The 20283-nt window shown below is 38.2% G+C and overlaps 5 protein-coding genes across 9 annotated transcripts in view; 3 read left to right on the top strand and 2 right to left on the bottom strand.

Moving 5' to 3' along the window:
* Positions 1–3205, top strand: part of LOC105214633 (disheveled-associated activator of morphogenesis 1) — an 80078-nt gene extending 76873 nt beyond the window's left edge. For both annotated transcript variants that reach the window (XM_011188168.3, XM_054232559.1), the window contains exons 7-12: positions 13–687; positions 747–952; positions 1014–1150; positions 1269–1430; positions 1493–1656; positions 1890–3205. In XM_011188168.3, coding sequence (XP_011186470.3) covers positions 13–687; positions 747–952; positions 1014–1150; positions 1269–1430; positions 1493–1656; positions 1890–2761 — 2216 coding nt within the window. In that variant the 3' untranslated portion in view covers positions 2762–3205. The remainder of the gene's footprint in view (positions 1–12; positions 688–746; positions 953–1013; positions 1151–1268; positions 1431–1492; positions 1657–1889) is intronic.
* A 3374-nt stretch (positions 3206–6579) lies between these two features.
* Positions 6580–8147, top strand: LOC105214636 (deoxyribonuclease-2-beta). The gene is made up of 3 exons (XM_029041924.2): positions 6580–6908; positions 6968–7681; positions 7748–8147. The coding sequence occupies exons 1-3, from the start codon at positions 6796–6798 to the stop codon at positions 8055–8057; spliced, it is 1137 nt and encodes a 378-aa protein (XP_028897757.1). The 5' UTR covers positions 6580–6795; the 3' UTR covers positions 8058–8147.
* A 184-nt stretch (positions 8148–8331) lies between these two features.
* On the bottom strand, positions 8332–11044 carry LOC105214637 (ESF1 homolog). Its single transcript, XM_011188182.3, has 2 exons — positions 10044–11044; positions 8332–9981 (listed from the first exon to the last, which is right to left on the bottom strand). Exons 1-2 carry the CDS (start codon positions 10935–10937, stop codon positions 8491–8493), a joined length of 2385 nt encoding a protein of 794 aa, XP_011186484.2. The 5' UTR covers positions 10938–11044; the 3' UTR covers positions 8332–8490.
* A 354-nt stretch (positions 11045–11398) lies between these two features.
* On the top strand, positions 11399–18720 carry LOC105214639 (poly(A) RNA polymerase, mitochondrial). Of its 4 annotated transcripts, none has more exons than XM_011188186.3 (5): positions 11399–11498; positions 11570–11699; positions 11762–12620; positions 17526–17985; positions 18037–18720. In XM_011188186.3, exons 2-5 carry the CDS (start codon positions 11600–11602, stop codon positions 18472–18474), a joined length of 1857 nt encoding a protein of 618 aa, XP_011186488.2. In that variant the 5' UTR covers positions 11399–11498; positions 11570–11599; the 3' UTR covers positions 18475–18720. The 4 variants fall into 4 exon arrangements, with proteins under 4 accessions (XP_011186488.2, XP_054087822.1, XP_054087823.1 ...); XM_054231847.1 differs by having other exon boundaries at positions 11441–11498; positions 11549–11699; XM_054231848.1 differs by lacking the exons at positions 11399–11498; positions 11570–11699; positions 11762–12620 and adding an exon at positions 16479–16890 and having other exon boundaries at positions 18037–18716.
* On the bottom strand, positions 13352–16138 carry LOC105214638 (tetraspanin-2A). The gene is made up of 2 exons (XM_011188183.3): positions 15924–16138; positions 13352–14453 (listed from the first exon to the last, which is right to left on the bottom strand). The coding sequence occupies exon 2, from the start codon at positions 14402–14404 to the stop codon at positions 13676–13678; it is 729 nt and encodes a 242-aa protein (XP_011186485.1). The 5' UTR covers positions 14405–14453; positions 15924–16138; the 3' UTR covers positions 13352–13675.
* Positions 18721–20283: the final 1563 nt, after the last annotated feature.

Consider the following 20283-nt stretch of genomic DNA (forward strand, 5'->3'; position numbering starts at 1 on the left):
TTACCTACACAGATACCGGTCCATGCACACAGCACTGGCTGATGTTCGATCGCGTCGTGCAACAGATCGTGCTACAGACCGAAGGTCGTCCACAAAGTGATATCGATCCCGACGATCCCAACAAAGAAAAACTACCCTCGCTTACAGTGCGCGATCCCGATGTCGCACCACTAGAGATCAACGTCAGCGAAATCGTGCAATTATTGGTGAAAGAAGAGGAACTGACGCAGGCACGTAAACGTGCCGACGAACTGGAACGTGAAAACTTCGAAGTGCAATCGCGTCTCGCCAAAAAGGAGCAAGAGTTGGATCAGCGTCAACAAGAAAAGGAGGATTTGGAGACGAGTTTGGCGCGCATGCGTGAACGTCTGGAAAAGGAGTCGGCGAATCATTCACAAGCCGTGCAACGCGCACAAACTGCCGAAATGAAGGCCGAGGATCTGCAACATCGTTTGATGACCGAACAGCAAGAGCGCGCGCGCCTCGAACGGCTAGTCACCGAAGGTAGCATACCAGACGATCAAAAAGTAGCCGGTCTAACAGGCTGCAATGGCGCCGTATCACCACCACCACCGCCGCCACCAATGAAGGCAGTGCCACCACCACCGCCACCCATGGCCGCAGCACCACCGCCACCACCACCATGTCCCGGTGCACCACCACCACCCGCCATGGCGCCAACAATGGGTGAGTCTCAATACACATTTCATGGCATTAACAGCGTCTAATTTGCCTTTCATCTATAGCGCCGCCACCACCAAAAACTGAGGTGCCCAAAAAGAATGTGCCACAACCTTCGAATCCGCTAAAGAGCTTCAACTGGTCCAAATTGCCCGATGCCAAGGTGCAAGGCACGGTCTGGAGTGAGCTCGATGAGTCAAAATGGTACAACAATATGGAGTTGGAGGCGATAGATAAACTCTTCTCAGCCTATCAGAAGAATGGCGTAGTTGTAAGTTGTTTTCTCAACAGAATTTTATTTAAATGCTTAATGTTATTGCCTTTGCTTTAAGAATGACGGTTCGGTTGAAGACCTTAGAGTAATGGGCAAGCAGCGCACAAAGATACTCTCAGTCATCGATGGACGACGTGCACAAAACTGCACAATACTCTTGAGTAAATTAAAGATGAGTGATGAGGAGATCTCCAAGTGAGTAAAAAATTTCTTTGTGGTACAAGACAGTATTTTCTTTACTGACACTACACTCCCGGCAAGTCTTCTCGCAAATCTACTTTTACTAATTAACTTTAAACATCTCGCTCCACAGAGCCATTTTATCCATGGATAGCAATGAGCAGTTAGCGCTTGATATGGTCGAACAACTGCTGAAGTTTACACCTTCGGCGGAAGAGCGCGCTTTACTAGATGAGCATAGCGAAGATATTGAGTCTTTGGCGCGTGCTGATCGTTTCCTCTACGAAATTTCAAAGTAAGTAAATATACTTTAATTTCCGCAACTAAGTATTAATTCCATATTTTAACTCCTTGCAGAATTCCTCATTATGAGCAGCGTTTGAAGAGTCTACACTATAAGAAACGCTTTATGATCACGGTCAATGATCTGATACCGCGCATACGCAGTGTTATGGAGGCATCACGCGAAATAGCGCGTTCGAGACGTTTACGCAAGTTACTGGAACTGGTGCTGGCGTTAGGTGAGTAAAAGAGAAAGACCGGAGTAGGCCTTGGTTCAAGATTCTCCAATGATTATTGGTTATTGTTGGCGCCATCTCGATACCGCTTAATTGTAATTATAGCGGTATAAAACATGCCCTCAAAAGTTTTGGAGCCGAGCTACCGGGTTGAGCTTTGGCCGGACATAAATCATAAATCTCCATAGCTTATGTTTATTAAGCATATACTAATTTATTGTCCACTACACTTTCAGGTAACTACATGAATCGTGGTGCGCGCGGTAACGCGTCTGGCTTTCGACTCGCCTCGCTGAATCGGCTTGGTGATACCAAATCTAGCGCCGCCAAAGGTACCACACTACTGCACTATCTGGTGCAAGTGATCGATAAGAAATTCAAAGATTTGCTCAAACTGGAGGATGACATACCACACGTGCGTGAGGCGTCCAAAGTATCGCTTGCCGAGATGGACAAAGACATACAAATGTTGCGTACCGGTTTAGCGGATGTGGCGCGTGAAATCGAATTCCATCGCTCGGCTGGACCAGCACAACCGGGCGATCGTTTTCTACCTGTTATGCGTGAATTCCATGCGCAAGCTTCAGTGCGTTTCGCCGAATTGGAAGATAAATTCCAGGACATGAAGACACGTTTCGATCGCGCCGTGCGGTTGTTCGGTGAAGATGGCGCTGTGTTACAACCCGATGAGTTCTTCGGCATTTTCGACACATTCTTGACCACATTCACAGAGGCACGTCAAGACAACGATAACTTCCGTAAGCGTCAGGAGGAGGATGAGAAACGTGCCAAACAGGAGGCGGAGCTTAAGAAACGCACTATCGAACGCAAGAGCAAGGAAGGGCTAATGTCGTCGGTGGCGCGCAATTTGGGACTCACGTCGTCCGCGAATACGACGGGGCGCGATTCGCCGGTGAAGACAGGCGACAACAATAAGGGCGAGTTCGATGATCTAATATCGGCGCTGCGTACCGGTGATGTCTTCGGCGAGGATATGGCGAAATTTAAGCGTTCGCGTAAGACGCGCGCCAGCAATGGCAGCACATCACCGCCGCGCCATGGACTGCATCGTGAGGAAAGTCGTGAGCGCACTGTGCGACGGCAGTGAGTGGTTTATGGTTTAAGTGACATGTGTGCACAATAGAATTCTAGGTGCCGTGCAAGCGGAAGCTTTTTGTATTCTAATAAATAATTATCTCACTGTAATGATATTGACGCAGCGTTGGCTGCGTAGTAATTAGTTATTGATATATTGATATAAAGAATTGGTAGACAAAGCTATGAATGTGTGTAAATTTATTGTGGCGTTTGGACACGCCCAGATTTTTGTAGCTCCAGTGTAAGCAAACAGCACGCGATATATGTATGTTGTATATGTAGTAATGCTATTATTATAATTATTATTATTATTATTATTATTATGAATATTATTACTAAAAGCTATTTAAAATATATATATATACATAAGTTTGTAAAAATTGGAATTTTATTTATATTCATAAATGATATAATTGCACTAAAATAAATATAACGAAATATATAATTGAAAGAACTTGTTGGATTTGAATTTTTATTATTCAAGTTAAATACATTCAACTGAAATAAGTAGTGTTTAAGATACGACTTTTTAACTTGCGAAAGCTTTCATACTGTTGCAGCAGAGCTTTAATAGTAGCTTTCCATGTTTCTTAGTTTTATGTAATCTATATAAAAAGTGATGCATCAACTGGTGAAAGCTTTCGGCATGTTGACACTTAAGCTTTTATAGAATGCTTGACTTTTTGTTTTGTATTCAATAATCTCTTTAGTTAGCGGGAGCTTTCATAATTATGAACAAAGCTTTTATGGAAGGCTAATTGCTCTTTAACCCGTGAAAGCTTCCATAATTTCAAGGTAGAGGTTTTATGACAAGCTCATTTTCTTTAACCAAAAATACAGCTAGCGCCTGCAAATGTAAATACAATGAACAATTTTACGCATAGAAGAATTGATAAGCAATATTTTCAAGTACAAAGTCAATTACTAGATTGGCATAACGGATTGGCGTACAAATGTCGTTTATTATTAAAGCATATGTTCTCTCTCACTCTCATTTCTATTGAAGAGATTTATCAGGGATTAACCGCTCAATAAATCGACACACTCCCTCAAAGTATCTCTTGTTGGGTGGATTCCCTAGCGCTTATTAGCTTAGTTTTCCGTTATTTGATAAGTAAATCAAATATGGAAATCGCTTAAGAATTAACAAACAGACTTTAATGTTTTATAGAACATATAGGACATATGTAAGAGTATATACCCAGTAGTAAAAACTTAAGTGCAAAACTTTTAAGCGTCACACTTTTAACCACAAAAAGTTCAGTAGGAACTATGTTAACTAACAGCTTAACTACCATAGCACAGTGGTTCAGCTTGTATGAAGGCGCGGTCATAAATACTTCCCGTTGAGATATCGCTATGAAATTTTCACCAAAAATCTAGAAAAATATTTTAAATATATATTAAAAAAATTGGCCACATCGGACTACTAGGTCCTATAGCTTCCATAGAACATTAATTGCTATTATATGGCAATGATGTGCAAAAATATTTCTCATGGCCATGGTTGGAGCGTCTAAACTTTCAGTAAGGCTTTGGAAAAAAGTTAAGAAAGCGAGAAAAAAGCTGAACATAATTTGTCGTTATAGTTTCCCTCATCCAACCCCCATATTCCACCTATAAGAATAATATCATATAAAAAATTAATGTAGTGAAAAAGCAAATTATCAACCCACTTAGTACAGTTCATTTTTTCACTGCCATTCAACAGCCATTATAATTAGAACAAAAACTTATAATGTATCCTCGAGTAAACCGTTCACAGATTGAAATAAAGACGATTTATCCTTCTTTCCAAGCTTCCTTAGCTCAATTATGATAAGTTTGAACTTAAAAATAGTTAATTCAAAGGCCATTATTATTTTGACGATTGCAAATACATCTGCAACTTTCCGCACCCAACTTTAGCACTTTTATTACCTTAAGACTCTGCTAAATACTATATATTTAAAATACAATTAAGGGGCCATCCATAAATTACGTCACACGAATTTAAGGACTTTTTAACTCCTCCCCCCCTCCTTGTCACAAGTTGTCACATTTTGAATTCACCAACCCCCCCCCCCCCCCCCCCTGACGTGACGTCACCCATTTTCCAATTTTATGGATTTATCATAAAATAAAACAAGTAAAGAAAGGCTAAGTTCGGGTGCAACCGAACATTTTATACTATCGCAATTTATTGCTATATTTTTATTAGAAAACACACAATTTGATTCATGTATTCGGCATAAATATATTTCACATATTACCGATTTATAAGCTATTAAGCTGTGACTGTAATCCTATAATTAGGTATTCTTTTATATTCATATATAAGGGAAGTTATGACCCGATTTTAAATTTTTCTGGTACAGAGACACACTATTAGAAGAAAAATATTTCCTCTGAATTAAATTAAGATACCTGAGAGATTTACCGAAAATTTCGGTGAAAAGTTACCATGGGGCACTGAGTTCTTCATATTCGATATCCGTGGCAATGAAAAGTTATAGTCTGATTTCGACAATTTTTTCACAAGTGATACCACAGATCATATACAGTATTTGTGTAAAGTTTTATTTCGCTATCTTCATTGGTTACCTATGTACTATATATTATAAAGTGAAGGTATAAGATGAAATTCAAAAATGAGTTATATGGGAAGTTGTCGTTGTTGTAAACCGATTTCATCCATTTTTCACACGTCAGGGTGTCAATAAAATATTATATACCGAATTTCATTGAAATCTGTCGAGTAGTTCCTGAGATATGGTTTTTGACCCATAAGTGGGCGATGCCACACCCATTTTCCATTTTGTAAAAATGAAATAATAGATACTTAATTATGCTGCTGCGTGATAGGCGTGGTACAGAGCAGCAAGTTGTCTAGCACCCAGGAGCGCAGCAGAGCGGGAAACCATATTGCCCTTAATTTTGAAATGTGATGTCACAAAGCTTTTGACACCCCCTGCCCCTTGTCTCACAATGTCACTTCTGAATGATATCCGCCCCCCCCCCCCTTCATGGTGTGACGTAATTTATGGATGGCCCCTAAAGGGGGATCTCGGGGGAACACAATTAAAACTTTATGTAAACACATTGAAGACGCAGAAAAAAGATCAAAAAAAATATAGGTGATATAAAACACTAATTTCACAAAAAATACAAATATCGTTAGTCTTAATTAATTTCACAAGTTAAAGTAAATACCTTTAAAGATCGTGAGATATCACACCGTTAGCCTTTTTCCTGTGTCGATATGTAAAACCTAAAGTGTATGGGGGCAATCCCATTTCGATTCAGGCCTTGGCGCACAACATCAAGCGTGTTACCTGTGAGTTATCTGCCGAAATGTTCGGAACGAACCATCGAAAATTGGACTCTACGTATTGACCAACTTTGCCAACGTATTGGCCAACCCCGGCCCACTTTGAAAGAGATAATCTTTACAAAATAAATGCCAAAGAATGTTTGTTATAATAAACATTCCCCATTAAATTTTAAATTTCTGTGTTTTTTTCTTTTAAGAAGGAGGGTACCTCGAAAATGATAATCCTTTATTTTTGGTTAATAAAATCCCATTTTCCTCAGGTGTGCTAATTTTCCGTAACTGACGACGCAATTGAAAAGAAAAATGTTATATTTGCTCTTCCACTTCTGTCGGTCTAGTACTGGTTCCAAAATCTCTAGTTTATAACCACTGCTGAAACATTTACTTTCTCTACTGGGCAAGGATACCATTTGTAACGCAATGCTACCTTATCGTAACGACTGACTCATTCTAAATACTACATACAAACAATTTCAACAAGCAATGACAAAAGATAGCATTCTTGAGACATGGATTCAGATGCTTTGTTCTCAACGACTTGTGTGTATTTGTTTATGCTGCAAGTCGCAAGTGTTTATATTTAACTGAGCGGCTTTGCAGAACTCAGTTACAGACTGAGCTGTTTGAATGAAAGACGGACTTTCTTTTAAAAATAATCTGTTTAGGATATCTTCGGTGGAGAGTGGCATTTAAATTACAGGAATTTTGTTTAAATTATCGAAATAACCGTTATGAGACGCAAACTCTTACTGTTACTGCTGCTGCCCATCATCTGCGGCTTGGCTGCCAAGAAAGAGTCGCCAAATGTGGCTTGCCGAGACGAAAATGGTGAGGTGGTTGATTGGTAAGTCCATAAATGCATTAATTAAAAGTATTTTGTGTAGAAATAATAGTTCCTTCTAGGTTCTACATGTACAAGTTGCCGCGCATACATACGCATTATGGCGCCAGACGTAACAGTAGCGGCTTCAACTACCTCTACATCACAAGCAATAACTATGACGCCTGGCGTTTGTCTACGCATGAAGTCACCTCCACCGAGTCCATGCCGGGCAAACTGCTACAACCACTGTTCGACGATGAGCGCGTGCTGTTAGTCGCCTACAATGACCAGAAACCCAACAGCAATTCGAGCACACCGAAAGCACACGCCAAGGGACTACTGGCGACCGATGGCGTAACGGCAGTTTGGCTAGTGCATTCGGTGCCGCGCTATCCGGAAATACCAATTTACAAGTATCCGCTCACAGGCGGACGTTATGGTCAGAGTTACCTCTGCATGTCACTGCAAGGCAGCGAAGTGGATAAAGTGGCCACGCAATTGCGGCTAATGGTACCGCAAATTTACTACACGCGCACGCCAACCGCGGTGCTCGCACGTTTTCCTATACTCCAACAGGTTGTGGAGGGTAAGTGGCAGCGCGAGGGACCCTTTCAAAATAAAGTCAAACTCGAGACGTTGGGCGGCACAAAATTCAAATCCTTCGCGAAGAGCGGCAAAGAGGTAACGGAACTATATGAGGATGTTATAGCGCCGGCGCTGGACGTCAATTTACTAGTGGAGACCTGGCGTAATGGTGGCGGTAATTTAGAAACCAACTGCACGCTGAACGACAAGTGAGTAGTAAATTGTTTAATTTAATAAAAAAAGAAGTTATAAATATTTTGGCTTATACCACAAAGGGTCTTCAACATAAAAGAAATCAAAGAACAGCAATTACAAATCGCCTTTAACACCACATCCGATCACTCGAAATGGGCGGTATCGCAGGAGAGCGGTTTCAAGTTCTGGCGTTGGCGTGTTGGTGGCGCGGATTGGCTGTGTGTGGGCGACATAAATCGGCAGCAGGAACAACTGGTGCGCGGCGGTGGTAGCGTTTGCTTGAAGAATAGCAAGGTAGCGCAGCTTTACCGGCAGCTGATACAGGGCTATGAGCCATGCCCTAGGCATGTAAATGAAACGAATAATAAGAAGCGACCGAGAGAGGATTGAAGTTAGCTTTAGACACATATCCATTCTTATATATATAAGTATGTAAAATAAATACATATAAAGCGAAAAATAAGTGTTTTTAAACTTAAATATTGTTTACTTTACAAATTCACACAAAATACAAAATACTAGCAGTGGATTTTACAAAATTCACACAATGCACATAACCTTAAATTAAAAAAAAACTCGAATTTCTATTCTGCCACGGACTATCAACACTGTCGCATTTTTCAAAATTATTTGAGAAAAAATTATGAATGCTAAAATAATCACCTTTTATCTTTGTATAAACATTTTATTTTAACTTTTTTTAGTTTAAAATTTTATGCTTAAATATTAATATCATTTTTCGATACTAAAACTTCATTCTAAACTTATTAAACACAGACATAACTTCATTTATGTAAATTTAACAAAAACAAATTTAAAAACTTCACTTCTGCTGCTGCATTTGAATTTTGCGCTTCAAACTCTTCACCAACAGCGTATTCTCCAATTGCTTTTTCGGCCTTTTGACTTCGACTTCCTGAGTGTCGCCATCATTACCATTTCGTAAGCCGTCGTCACCATGTCGGCGCTTCAGCTTTTCTTTTATAATCAAATCCATCGCTTTGGTCTTCTTAAAATGTGAATCGGTGGGATCTATATTGAATTTGGCCGAGGTGTAAACAGCCTTGAAACGATCGTCATTAATATTAATTTGGAAGTTGTCCTCGATTGGCTTTGTTTCTTCGGCAATTGTTGATTTAGATTTTTTCAATTGTTTGCGTCGTTTACGTTTTGATTTGGTTTCTTGTTCGGACTTGAGTATTTTCTCTAAGCTGAAGTGTTGCTTGCCTTGCTCTTCCAAATCATCATCGTCCAAGAGTAGTTGTAGTTCCTTCGCTTGTTTTTCCTCCTCTTCGGCAGCCTGCTGCTTATCCAATTCGCTTTGTTGTTTCTTTTGCTTATCGCGTTTTTTCGCTTTGTTGTCAACGAATTCACCACCAGCGAATTCTTCCGCAAAATAAGGATCGTTCATATCAATACCGTCTGGTATGCTGTCCGAGTCTGACGAGTTGTCCGCATCGGGATCTAAGCCACGCGCTTGCATCTTCTTCTTCTTACGTTCCTCTTTGCGTTGTTTATTGCGTTCGCTACGCTTTTGCAGTACCTTTTCGATTGGTGTCAAGTGCTGTTTCTTGTTTTGGTCCTCGGAGTCTTCTGCCTGCTTATCTTTGTCATCCTTTTGCTCATCTACATTCCAACTTATCTCCATTTCAAATTTATTATTCTTCTTTTTCTGCTCCTTCTCATTGATTTCGGCTAGTAGTGCTTTGTATTTGTTGATTATTTCATCCTTTTTACGTTTTGGCTTTTCAACTTTCAACTCTTCATTAGATTTGTTTGCCAACTCATCATTTTTCTGCTCTTCCCCAACTTCTTCTCCGTCGCCGCTATCATCATCTTCCTCACTGCTGTAGGCAACCATCTTCCGTAAATCCTTGTCACTAATTTCATTTAATTTTCCACTGGACAGTTTTTCTCCTAATTCTTGTCGTTCCACAGCTGTTTCATCCCAAGTCAGATCGACTTTAGCTTGTTGCAAGGCAGTTGTTGTAAATTGACGCGGTTTATAGCTATTTGTATCTGGCAAATCAGTGCATATATCGGTCGGCTCGTCTTCGTCGAAATTAGTATCGTCGGGTATGAAGCGTAAATCAACACGGGTTGCTGAACTCTCATATTCAATGCCATCGCATTCTTTATAAATCTTATCCGCAGTAGCGATACTATCAAAAACAGCCACCGCATAGTAATAACGTAAACGATTTAATTGATACTGACGTAGTTTTTCCATGTGATATTCATCGCCTTCCTCAGCATCACTATCTTGGTCTTTGACCAATTCCTCGTCATCTGAGTCAAAGTCAGCACCGTCATTCTAAAATAATAATAAAAATAAATTATTTTTGGAAAGACATTAAATTGTATTTTAAAAAATACCTTAGCACCATTCATCTCCTTTCCAAGTCCAACAAGTTCAGTGGGTCCATGTATATCCTCTTCTCGCATACGCTCTTTTCCATATTCCGATGGATATATTTTCACACTCAAGACACTACCGCCAGGTGGTAGAAATGAACTAAATAACACCATTAAATCAACGGCACGTATACGATCCCAATCCATATTGCAAATTGCCAATCTATTTGTAGATTCATCTGTTGTCTCCGCTTCTTGATCTAATTCGCCCCAAACATGATCTATATTTGCCTCAAGTTCGTCACCTTCATCACTGGACTCATCATCCGATGAGGAATCTGTTACCAATCTGCCTTCACCACGCGCATAATCAATATTTGGATTTAATAAGCGTTCACGCAGCGTTTTGGGCACATCTTCGCCATCGCTACCAAGCTCATCATTTTCACCTATTTCCTCTTCACTGGGTGTGCTCGCACCGGAATCATCCTCACGTGTTATAGCTTTTTCTTCTTTGCGTCGTTCCAATTCCTCCGCTGCTTCATCATCATCGGCTTCAGCAACTTCTTCCTGTGGCTTACTTTCATCTTCGTCTGTTTCAGTGTCTGATGAATTGAGTTCGTAGTACTTGCGTAGATCGTCGACATTACTTTTATTGACACGTCGTCCATACTTATCCACAGTGTACTTTACTTTAAATTTATCATCAGTGAACATACCCTGGAAACGCTTATCAATCTTCACTTTTCGCTGTGCCTTAGGTATGCCGCGAAAACGAGGATCGCTGACCAGGTGCTGGAAACGTTCATCCTGCCAGATAGCGGATGTCGTTGTTGACGCATTGGAAGTGGCACTCTGCTGTGCTGTATCACTTTTCTTCGCTTTTACCGATTTTTGTGGTTTATCTTTTGCCATTTTGCAAATTAAATTCTATATTTCACTATTATATCTCACGCAAGTTGAACAAAACACAAAATTTATCATTAGTAGCGGTAGAAATGTCAAAATATTCCGCACGTGCAGGTAATACAGAGATGTTCAATTTGAGAATAATGGGGTGGCCAGAGGCATTGTTATATAGAAGTATTGCTGAAACTGTTATAATTTATTTATTCATTTTAAATAAACATATAATGATCATTCTGACGTCAAAAGTCACATATTATCTATGTTTAAACCTATGTTTTAGTTTAAGAAATTGTGAATGGAACTATGAAACTCTATAGAATCGACATGAAGTCAACGTAGAGTTGTACTAATTTTAAACTTTATTATTTTTGAGCAGTTTAAATTGGTTTTTACTAGTGGCAGATATAATGAATAATTGACCATTATATTTTGTAACGAGTGTTTTACAACTTGACGATTACTTGTCGTATAGATTCGCAGATTTTGCATCACTCAACACTAGCAACAGCTGATTAATTCAACGTAACCTCGTAAAGTTCCTTCGACCGCTAAACTTTAGTTCCTTTGGTTTGTATATTTTGTTATTTTACATTAATTACACAAATTTATCCATATAGAAATGTTAATTTTTATTAAAGGTTCTTCTCATTCAATTGACGAGATATATAATGCATTTCTTGATGAGAAACAATTCAAAACAGTTGCTATTATGGAGCAAACATCTGTACAGAACATGTAACTCAAGAACACTTGTTAGTGAATCTAAAGGTAAGTATGTAATATTGTTAATTATTATTCGTAATGATGTTATGATAAACAAATGCTTTTAGCAAAAATCGCATACAATGACATGATGCAACAACGCCAGCAACAAGCCACATGCAGTATTGTGGTGCAAGTTCAGTCAGAGAAATCATTCCCTGAATTGTATAACTACTGCGCAAGTTTTGGAGAAATAGTAAGTGCACACCATTACCACATACAACAAGATGACGAACAGCATTATATATTATTGGAATTTTGTAATGCACAAGAAGCCTCCGCTGCTATTTCCGCATCAGCATACAATGATGAATTATCAGGTGTACCAGCACATTCACCATTTTTATGGTTTAGAGCAACAAGTGGCAAGCGTGCACTCAAAGCAGCGGCAAAATCAACCAAAGCAACTTTAGCTGTAGTTAGCGGAGCTACTATGTTGGAAAACAATGCTTTGACTGAACTACTTTGTACGGCAACAAATTTAGATCAACAAATAGTATTACTGCATCAGCACACACGTCTCAATGATCTTGGTGTGCGCTTACGTTTTCTAGCTGCATTGCAAGTACAACAGGCAGTCTCCGGTATGTTCCCCTACGCAAATGCACAACCCTTCGGTTCGTCGGTGAATGGTTTCGGCAGAATGGGTTGTGACTTGGATTTGATATTGCGTTTTGATCGCGAAGTAGTTGGTGCAGCTACCACACAACTACGTAATAACGAATCGCGTCTAGTATTCCATACCAAAGAGAATCTAACAAATGGACGTTCACAAACGCAACGACAAATGGAAAGTATTGGTGACATGTTACATCTATTTTTGCCCGGTGTTTGTCATGTGCGACGTATATTGCAAGCACGTGTGCCGATTATTAAATATCATCATGAGCATATGAATTTGGAAGTGGATCTCTCCATGAGTAATCTGTGAGTATTGCTCTTAAATAATTATATACAACTAGTATGGTTCTAAACCAAGTAGTGAGTGCTTCAGTGTATATTTATATGAATGTCGTGAAATATTGTGTTTTAAATTTTATAATCCGTGATACGAAATAATTAGAGTCTTTAAACATTTTGATTTGTTTGTGAAAGGTGTCCAGAAGTTATTAGTGAAGTTAGAAGTTATTAGTGAATCAGTGCAAAATTAAGTTATTAAAAAGTTGTTAGAGTGTGCCTAATACTAGGCAAGGTTTTATTCATTGAATTCATAAGCAATTCGTGAAATTTTAAACCACTATGGCCATTTAAGAACTTAGATCAAGCTTTAAATTGGATTTTGTTATTCTTGTAACCACAATCAGTTTTAGTGAATATTTCCTTACCAACAGTCGTTAGTGGATCTAAAGCAGGATTGGACTGGTAAAAACTATCCAACAATCACTACAAATCATTGAAGTGTTCGGACCAATATCTATCTTAGACACAAAATCGTCTTTCGTACTTTACTAATTTACATAAAACAGTTTAAGTGCTATCTATATAATTTACATACAAGCGTTTAAGTACTATCTATTAACAGATTTGTATTTTCTGTAGATTTTAATTTATCTTATCTATATGAATTTTAAAAAAGTATTTATCTAAAAAATGCAAGGTTAATTGATAGCAACCCGTTTTTCTTGTAATTTTCTTCCAAATGCAGAAGAAAACACAAATATTTATTTATTTACGATTTTATTAAAACTATTTGTGCGCTTAGATGTATTTGTAAATTTTTCATTTTGTTAAACAAACTTAAAATTCTAATGGATAACGGTAAAAATTAAATATGCATGAAAAATATGTATTTATGTATGTAGAAAGTTCATTCGGCGGTTTTGTGGTAAAAAAAGTAAAGTTGTAAAATTGTCGGTTTCCAACGGAACTCAATGCGCACATTTATTGCTCCACATAAACGTACGCATTTCCAGCAACAACTATCTAGCGTTCATATTCGACTCCCAACACCGTCTGCTTTATTTTCTCTTAACTGTAATCGCTTAATGTCGATAGGTACGCGCTTCATCCTCCTCTTTTTTAACAGCTTGCACCAACACCAAACTCAAAATAGCGCACACCACATTCAACAGCGCCAACGACAAGGCCACACCCACAATCCAAGATGTTTTGCCCTCGAAAAACCAAGTCAACTCATCGACACAACCGTTAAAGAAACAATTACCGCTCACAGTGTCGCGACATGAATTCGGCAGTGGTTGATGTAAATTCCAATAATCCCACGGTCCCGTAGCGCCACAGCAACCAATATTGCTCTGTATCATAGTGAGCACATACGACGAATGTGAGTACTCCGAGGTGCTTACCAGATAGGTCAGTGTGCGCTGCAACAACGGCTGCAGGCTCGAGTGCATGGTGCTGTAATCGAGCAATACGGCCGAACCGGCCACACCAGCGGCAAAACCAAAAGCCTGCGTGCCGAGAAAGACCAAAAGCGCCAAGGTGTTCTCCATCAAAGCGCTAAGGCAACCCAAAAACGAAACCGCCATCATGATAATGCTTGTGCCAATTAGTATGTAGACGCCAATGTAAAAGTTTTGTGCTTGCAATATAGCCAGCCAATTGCTGAAACCTTCTTCGGCGCGCAGCCAAACGGTGAGCGCGAACAGCGCGGTCGCAAACATCCATGCGACAATGTTGAGGCAGAAAAGTGTGTACTTTACGCAGCCAATTTGCTTCTCCAGCGTGTTCTCCTGACGCCCCAAACCCATTTTGTTGTCTAACTGTTTTTTTAATATGTACAAAGTCACTGGTGATTAACTGCAATGTGAGAGGGAGAAGTGAGAATGGTTAGCATGTATTTTTTTACTTTGAATTGAAAATGTTTTAAGCATTAAATATTTCTTTGTAAGTTGTGCTTTATTTATCAGTGCAACATTTTTATCTTAATATTTTTGTGACATTTTTAGAACATTTTTTTTATATTTTTATTATAATTTTTAATAATATATTTTTTATAGTATTTTTTTAAATCTTTTTTATTGTAATTTTTAATGATATATTTTTTATGTAATTGAATTATCAGTTTTGTACACATTCATTTAGCGCTAATTTAATCAATTACTTTATCAATGTATATAGATAAAACGCCTATATTAGATTGTGACTAATAGACAAACAACTTAAGCTTTGCGAGTGCCTTCAGCAATTTTCGTTTTAAATGTTGGTTTCGAAGTCTACCGAAGATACATTTTATTTATGGAATTTTTCTTCGGAAATAATTTATTATTTAAATTTATTAATTATAATTTATATTTTTATTATTAAAAATTAAATTAAAACCATTTGCAATTGAGTTTTTTGAGCGCTTTTATATTATTATTTATTTTTTTATGTATTATTTGTAAATTTATATTTTTTCACTACAGTTTTTTTACTGCCTTGCTAAATTTAGCACAAAAATGTCACATACTTTCAGTCAGTAATTTTTTTTTCTCTTTTTCACATTACACCCAATTCACATTTGCCCCCCCTTAATTTTGTCAATTACTTTTTACATATATTTTACGGTATTATCTGTGTGTGTTTAGCAAATATTGTTATCAGCGCTGTGCTATTGATGATTAATATTGTCGGTGTTGCAACAACAGGTGCTTTTGTACGCTTAAGCGCGTGTGAGGTCATCAAAAGTTTGAAAATAAGCGGAATTGGTGTGATTAATTATTGTTTTTGTATTAAATTTCGTATATATTTGATGATTCAATAAGTTTAGAAGTGTAAAATTATGATTATTTTACAAACGGATGACACAAAGTAAATATTTGTCTTTAAATATATTTAGATATATTTTAAATTTATGTTATTTTAGATTGTTGGAGTTAATTCTTTTCCTTTTTATTTAATTTTTTTTTATTTAATTTAATTTTTTTACTATTTAAATTTTTTTTATTCGTTTTTGGCTATAACGTTTTCCATTTTCCCACATAATTGTTGCTGTAAGTGTTACTTATTTATCTCTTCTGCTATAATTCTTCTACATTCACACACATTTTTTCTTTCTTTGCAAAGCGAACACGCCAACGCCCTCGTTTCTTCGACGTATTACTTCACAAGTGTGGTTGCAATATTTACAGTTCCATATTAAATAGATAAAATAGATTCGTAAAGCAGCATTTTTTCTATTATTAAAATAAATTTACACTTTTTTTTAACAATTATTTTGTTTTATTAAAAAAATATTAAATCATATTAACTATTATATTTTTTTGTCTTTGAAATGCAATATATCACCTTTTCAATATGTGACTGCTTTCAAAATTTTTTTTTAAATAGTTTCACGCACAAAATTATTAAAAATGTTTCTTCAATATTTTCCAAATGTTGTTAAACTGTTTATTTCGTATTAATTATTATTTTAAATGTAATTTTTCCAATTTTATTCAGCAAAATTTGACCTCGTTACTGGTCTTCCTCCACTGTTCGTTTTGGTCGTTGTCGTTCGTTTAGAATTCGCTAAAGAAATCTGTTACAACGTTTTGTGAAAACATACCTCAAACCCACGGCTAACCAATACGTATGTGCCCAAGAAAACTTACAAAACAAAAATTCAAAAAAGCGCGTTCACTCTTAGCAAAGCCACGAAGTGACGCTGATAAGATAAGCAATTTTGATAAGATATAATATTGGCGCAACATAAAATAGCATACTCTGTAGGCGCTTTGGTGGAAACAGGTGCACTATACAATAACTAGACCCGTTGTTGTCTAACATTCTTAGACATACACACAAACGCACACAAGGGTATGGCACTTGTTCGCTTCGCAACTTGCTTGCCTCATCTTAACTGTCTTATCGCAATATTTGTAGTTTTAGTATGGCTTATTGCATATAATGGCACAGGTGAATCAGTTATCTACGTCCGTTACAGCAACAACAAACGCGTACAAGTGCTACAACAAAATAGTGACTGGCTTTGTAATCGCGCGCGTTGGTCGTTTGTTTTAAAATGCCATGAAGGTTCCTCTTTATCACGTTTACATTTTTTCGACTATATTTTATCGCATTTCATAAGCTGATTCATTATGGCATTCGTGGTAAATTTGGATGATGTAGAAATTTGGCCGCCCTCTACAATCTTTAGTGGGTTGTGGAAATGTGACGAGAACCAAAAGCTTTTATGGCAAAGAAGCTGCGTTCCACCGTTATCTATCCAAGGTGTTCAAAATAATATGCTATCTGCACCTCATTGTTCCACTTGGTACAAAAAATTGAAATCTTATTAAAAGTTAGAACAAAAAGAGATTCTTATTTAATATTGATTTAATTAAATTTGTTTTGATTACACTTATTTCAACATAATTTTAATTGTTACTTACATTCATTTGATTTGATTTGACTTGATTTGATTTGATTTGATTTGATTTGATTTGATTTGATGTTATGTGATATGATGTGATGTGATGTGATGTGATATGATATTTAATGCATGCGATATGTGCTGTGATGACTTGTGATGTGCTAAACATTTTTTTTGATGCGATGTTAAGTGTATCATTTCTATGTGTATCATATGATATGATATGCAGTAATATTATCACCTCTTGAGCTTATACAAGGAGACCGTAAAGGAAGGAGTTGATGTGTGATATGTTGTAATTGCATATAATTTCCTTTAAAGCGGAATGTGATGTCATATATGTGATGCGATAGAATTTGATTTCATATGAGAAAATGAAGGTGTTATAATTTATTGCGTGATGTGGTGTGATGATGTGATCTGTTGTAGGAGTTTTGTAAATCCTCGTCGGTGTCTCATTAATATTTGTATTTCTTTCAAAAATAATTATTATCATCAATTTAATCTAATAAATATATTTTTCCATGTCTTCACAGCACCGGTTTCTACATGTCTGAGTTGCTGTACATGTTTGGTGAGTTGGACGAACGCGTTCGGCCGTTGACCTTCTGCATACGTCGTTGGGCGCAAGCCTGTGGCTTGACCAATCCCTCACCTGGTCGTTGGATAACGAATTTCTCGCTCACCTGCCTTGTGATATTCTTTCTACAGCAGATGAAGCACCCCATACTGCCCACCATAAACAACATGATGAAATCAGCCACACCCGATGACATACGTCTAACGGAGGATGGCATCAATTGCAGTTTTGGACGTGATTTCGAACGCATCGGTTTTCGCTGTCGCAACACGTCCAAATTAAGTGATTTATTGCTGCAGTTCTTCGAATTTTACTCGCAATTTGATTTTCACAATCGCGCGATATCGTTGAATGAGGGACGCGCTATAGCGAAGCCTGATCATTCTGCACTGTATATCGTCAACCCGCTGGAGCAAGTGAGTTATAAATGCAGTAATTTTTGAAAATAAAACTAACCTTACTTAAAGGTGCTGAATGTGAGCAAAAATGTCAGTCTCGAGGAGTGCGAACGTCTGCGCATTGAGGTGCGCAATGCTGCTTGGGTGCTGGAGTCGGAGGTAGAGAACCCCTCACAACCGGAGAGTGAAGGCGCTCAACTAGCCTGGGGCATTTTACATCTCTTCAAGTCAAATGAGAAGTCTATTATACGACCGAATATGTTCTTCAAGCCGCGCATGGTCGAGGTTAGCGAACTCTTCGACGGCACAGACGCTGGCACAGCAACAACTACATCAATCGAATTCAAGAATTCCAACACAAAGCGTGAGGTGGAGAGCATAAAAGCGCAGGCACGCGGTGACTTTAAGCAAATGCGCATTAATGCAACAGCAGCAGCGACGGCGGCGGCAGCAGCAACAACAGCAACAGCGCCTCCAAAGGCAGCAAAAGGGCGCCGTAGTAGATGAGGCGGTCGACTGAATAAGCACTCTTAAAGTTTAGCTGTAAACTGCCGTTATTGCTGGTGCTGTTAAAGTGTAAAATATTTTTGTATATACATTAGTATTCACCTTCTAGTGCGGCATAAGAATTTTCAGACCAAATGCGCTGTAAAAAGTGTAGAGACTATAGTTAATATGTTTTTGTTTTTAAGTTTAGTGGTGTCAACTGATCTATCATACATCTCTGCTGTTGTATTTTTATAACAAATGAAGTCATACAAAGTTGTATTTGTTTACTTTAGTGTAAGAAACTTATCAATGTTAAGTTTATATATTCTGTTAGATAGAGAAATATAGAAGTAAAATTAAATCAAAAGTTAAAATCTACTAAATTTAAAATTTATATTTTTTTATTTCAAAATGCACCAACAATTTACATTGATGGATAATATATTACAGTAGGTTCTAGGAAACGGTAACGTTCTTCTGTTTATCCAGGTGTTAGATAAATTTCAACCTCTCTAGTAAGTATTAATGTTGACTCCGCATTAACCAACTCTTTGTCTGACCTCGTAAACTAACGAAATTTAAAGGTTTTATCCCTTTTCTAAAATCTTTGGCATATGCAGGATATTTTTCAATTTCAGAAATTAAAATTTTAAACAGTTTCTGATTTGGATTTTCATTTTCACTTCAAATATTCCTTAAAACAACCGCGCCTTTTCTACGTCGCTCTCAATTATAGCAACGACAAAGAACGATTGTTTCTATGTCGTTTTATACTCGTTTCAAATTAGGGAATCTCCATTTATTTTCGACAAATGTCGATAACGCCAACAGGAATGCCAATTAGGCCATGATTCAAGTAGCTCACGACTTCCGGTTTTAGACCAAGTATCCCCTGGGTAGCTAACAAACATCCGTTTGAAGGCGAGCTAAAGTGAGAAGGCGAATCCACTTCTGCGGTTGTGCGTAGGGTTTTGGACCCACTACATAAAAAGTACCAATGAAAAATCGAAGAAAGCCTCGGATGAGACACCCCCCCTTTTTATGACGACCACTGCAAACGTTTTAAGGATAATGATTTAAGGGCATGCACCTGGAATGTCCCGACCCTTAATTGGGAAGGTGCCTCTGCCCAGCTGGTTGATGTCCTCGTACGTCTAAAGGCTGATATCAACGTCATCTAAGAAGTGCGATGGGTGGGACAAGTACGGAAGAAGATGGGTCCTTGTGACTTCTACTACAGCGGCCATATAAAGGAGCGCAAATTTGGTGTTGGATTTGTGGTGGGAGAGAGACTCCGTCGCCGAGTCCTGCCATTCACCCGGGTGGATGAACATCTAGCCACAATCCGCATAAAAGCGAGGTTATTCAACATATCGCTTATTTGCGCCCATGCCCCAACGGAAGAGAAGGACGATGTGACCAAAGATACTTTCTATGAGCGCTAAGAAGGCACCTATGATCGACTTCGCTGGGGTCCGAAATATGGTTGTCTGTAGTACCAGATTCCAGCATAAGAAAATACATCAAGCTACTTGGCTGTGTCCTGATCGAAACACGCGTAACCAAATCGATCACGTTGTGATAGACGGAAGACATGTCTCCTGTGTTCTAGACGTGCGTACGCTCCGAGAACCAAATATAGACTCGGACCATTACCTAACTACGGCGAAGATACGCACCCACCTCTGTGCAACAAAAAACGCCCGTCAACAAACACAAGGAAGGTTCGACGTGGAAAAACTGCAATCGCAACAGACAGCCACGAAATACTCTACTCGACTTGCACTCCTGCTCTCTGAGAGTACTCATCAGCATCTCGGTATAAGG

The sequence above is a fragment of the Zeugodacus cucurbitae genome, chromosome 5 (assembly GCF_028554725.1).
Source record: "Zeugodacus cucurbitae isolate PBARC_wt_2022May chromosome 5, idZeuCucr1.2, whole genome shotgun sequence".
Classification (NCBI taxonomy): Eukaryota; Metazoa; Arthropoda; class Insecta; order Diptera; family Tephritidae; genus Zeugodacus; species Zeugodacus cucurbitae.

Bases quoted from the DNA above. Each gene is read 5' to 3' on its own strand.
- LOC105214638 (XM_011188183.3), bottom strand. From the start codon at position 14,404: ATGGGTTTGGGGCGTCAGGAGAACACGCTGGAGAAGCAAATTGGCTGC.
- LOC105214639 (XM_011188186.3), top strand. From the start codon at position 11,600: ATGCATTTCTTGATGAGAAACAATTCAAAACAGTTGCTATTATGGAGC. The intron at 11,700-11,761 runs GTAAGTATGTAA...AAATGCTTTTAG, and splicing joins ACTTGTTAGTGAATCTAAAG to CAAAAATCGCATACAATGAC. The intron at 12,621-17,525 runs GTGAGTATTGCT...ATGTCTTCACAG, and splicing joins GATCTCTCCATGAGTAATCT to CACCGGTTTCTACATGTCTG.
- LOC105214637 (XM_011188182.3), bottom strand. From the start codon at position 10,937: ATGGCAAAAGATAAACCACAAAAATCGGTAAAAGCGAAGAAAAGTGAT. The intron at 9,982-10,043 runs GTATTTTTTAAA...TTATTATTTTAG, and splicing joins AGGAGATGAATGGTGCTAAG to AATGACGGTGCTGACTTTGA.
- LOC105214636 (XM_029041924.2), top strand. From the start codon at position 6,796: ATGAGACGCAAACTCTTACTGTTACTGCTGCTGCCCATCATCTGCGGC. The intron at 6,909-6,967 runs GTAAGTCCATAA...AGTTCCTTCTAG, and splicing joins AATGGTGAGGTGGTTGATTG to GTTCTACATGTACAAGTTGC. The intron at 7,682-7,747 runs GTGAGTAGTAAA...TATACCACAAAG, and splicing joins AACTGCACGCTGAACGACAA to GGTCTTCAACATAAAAGAAA.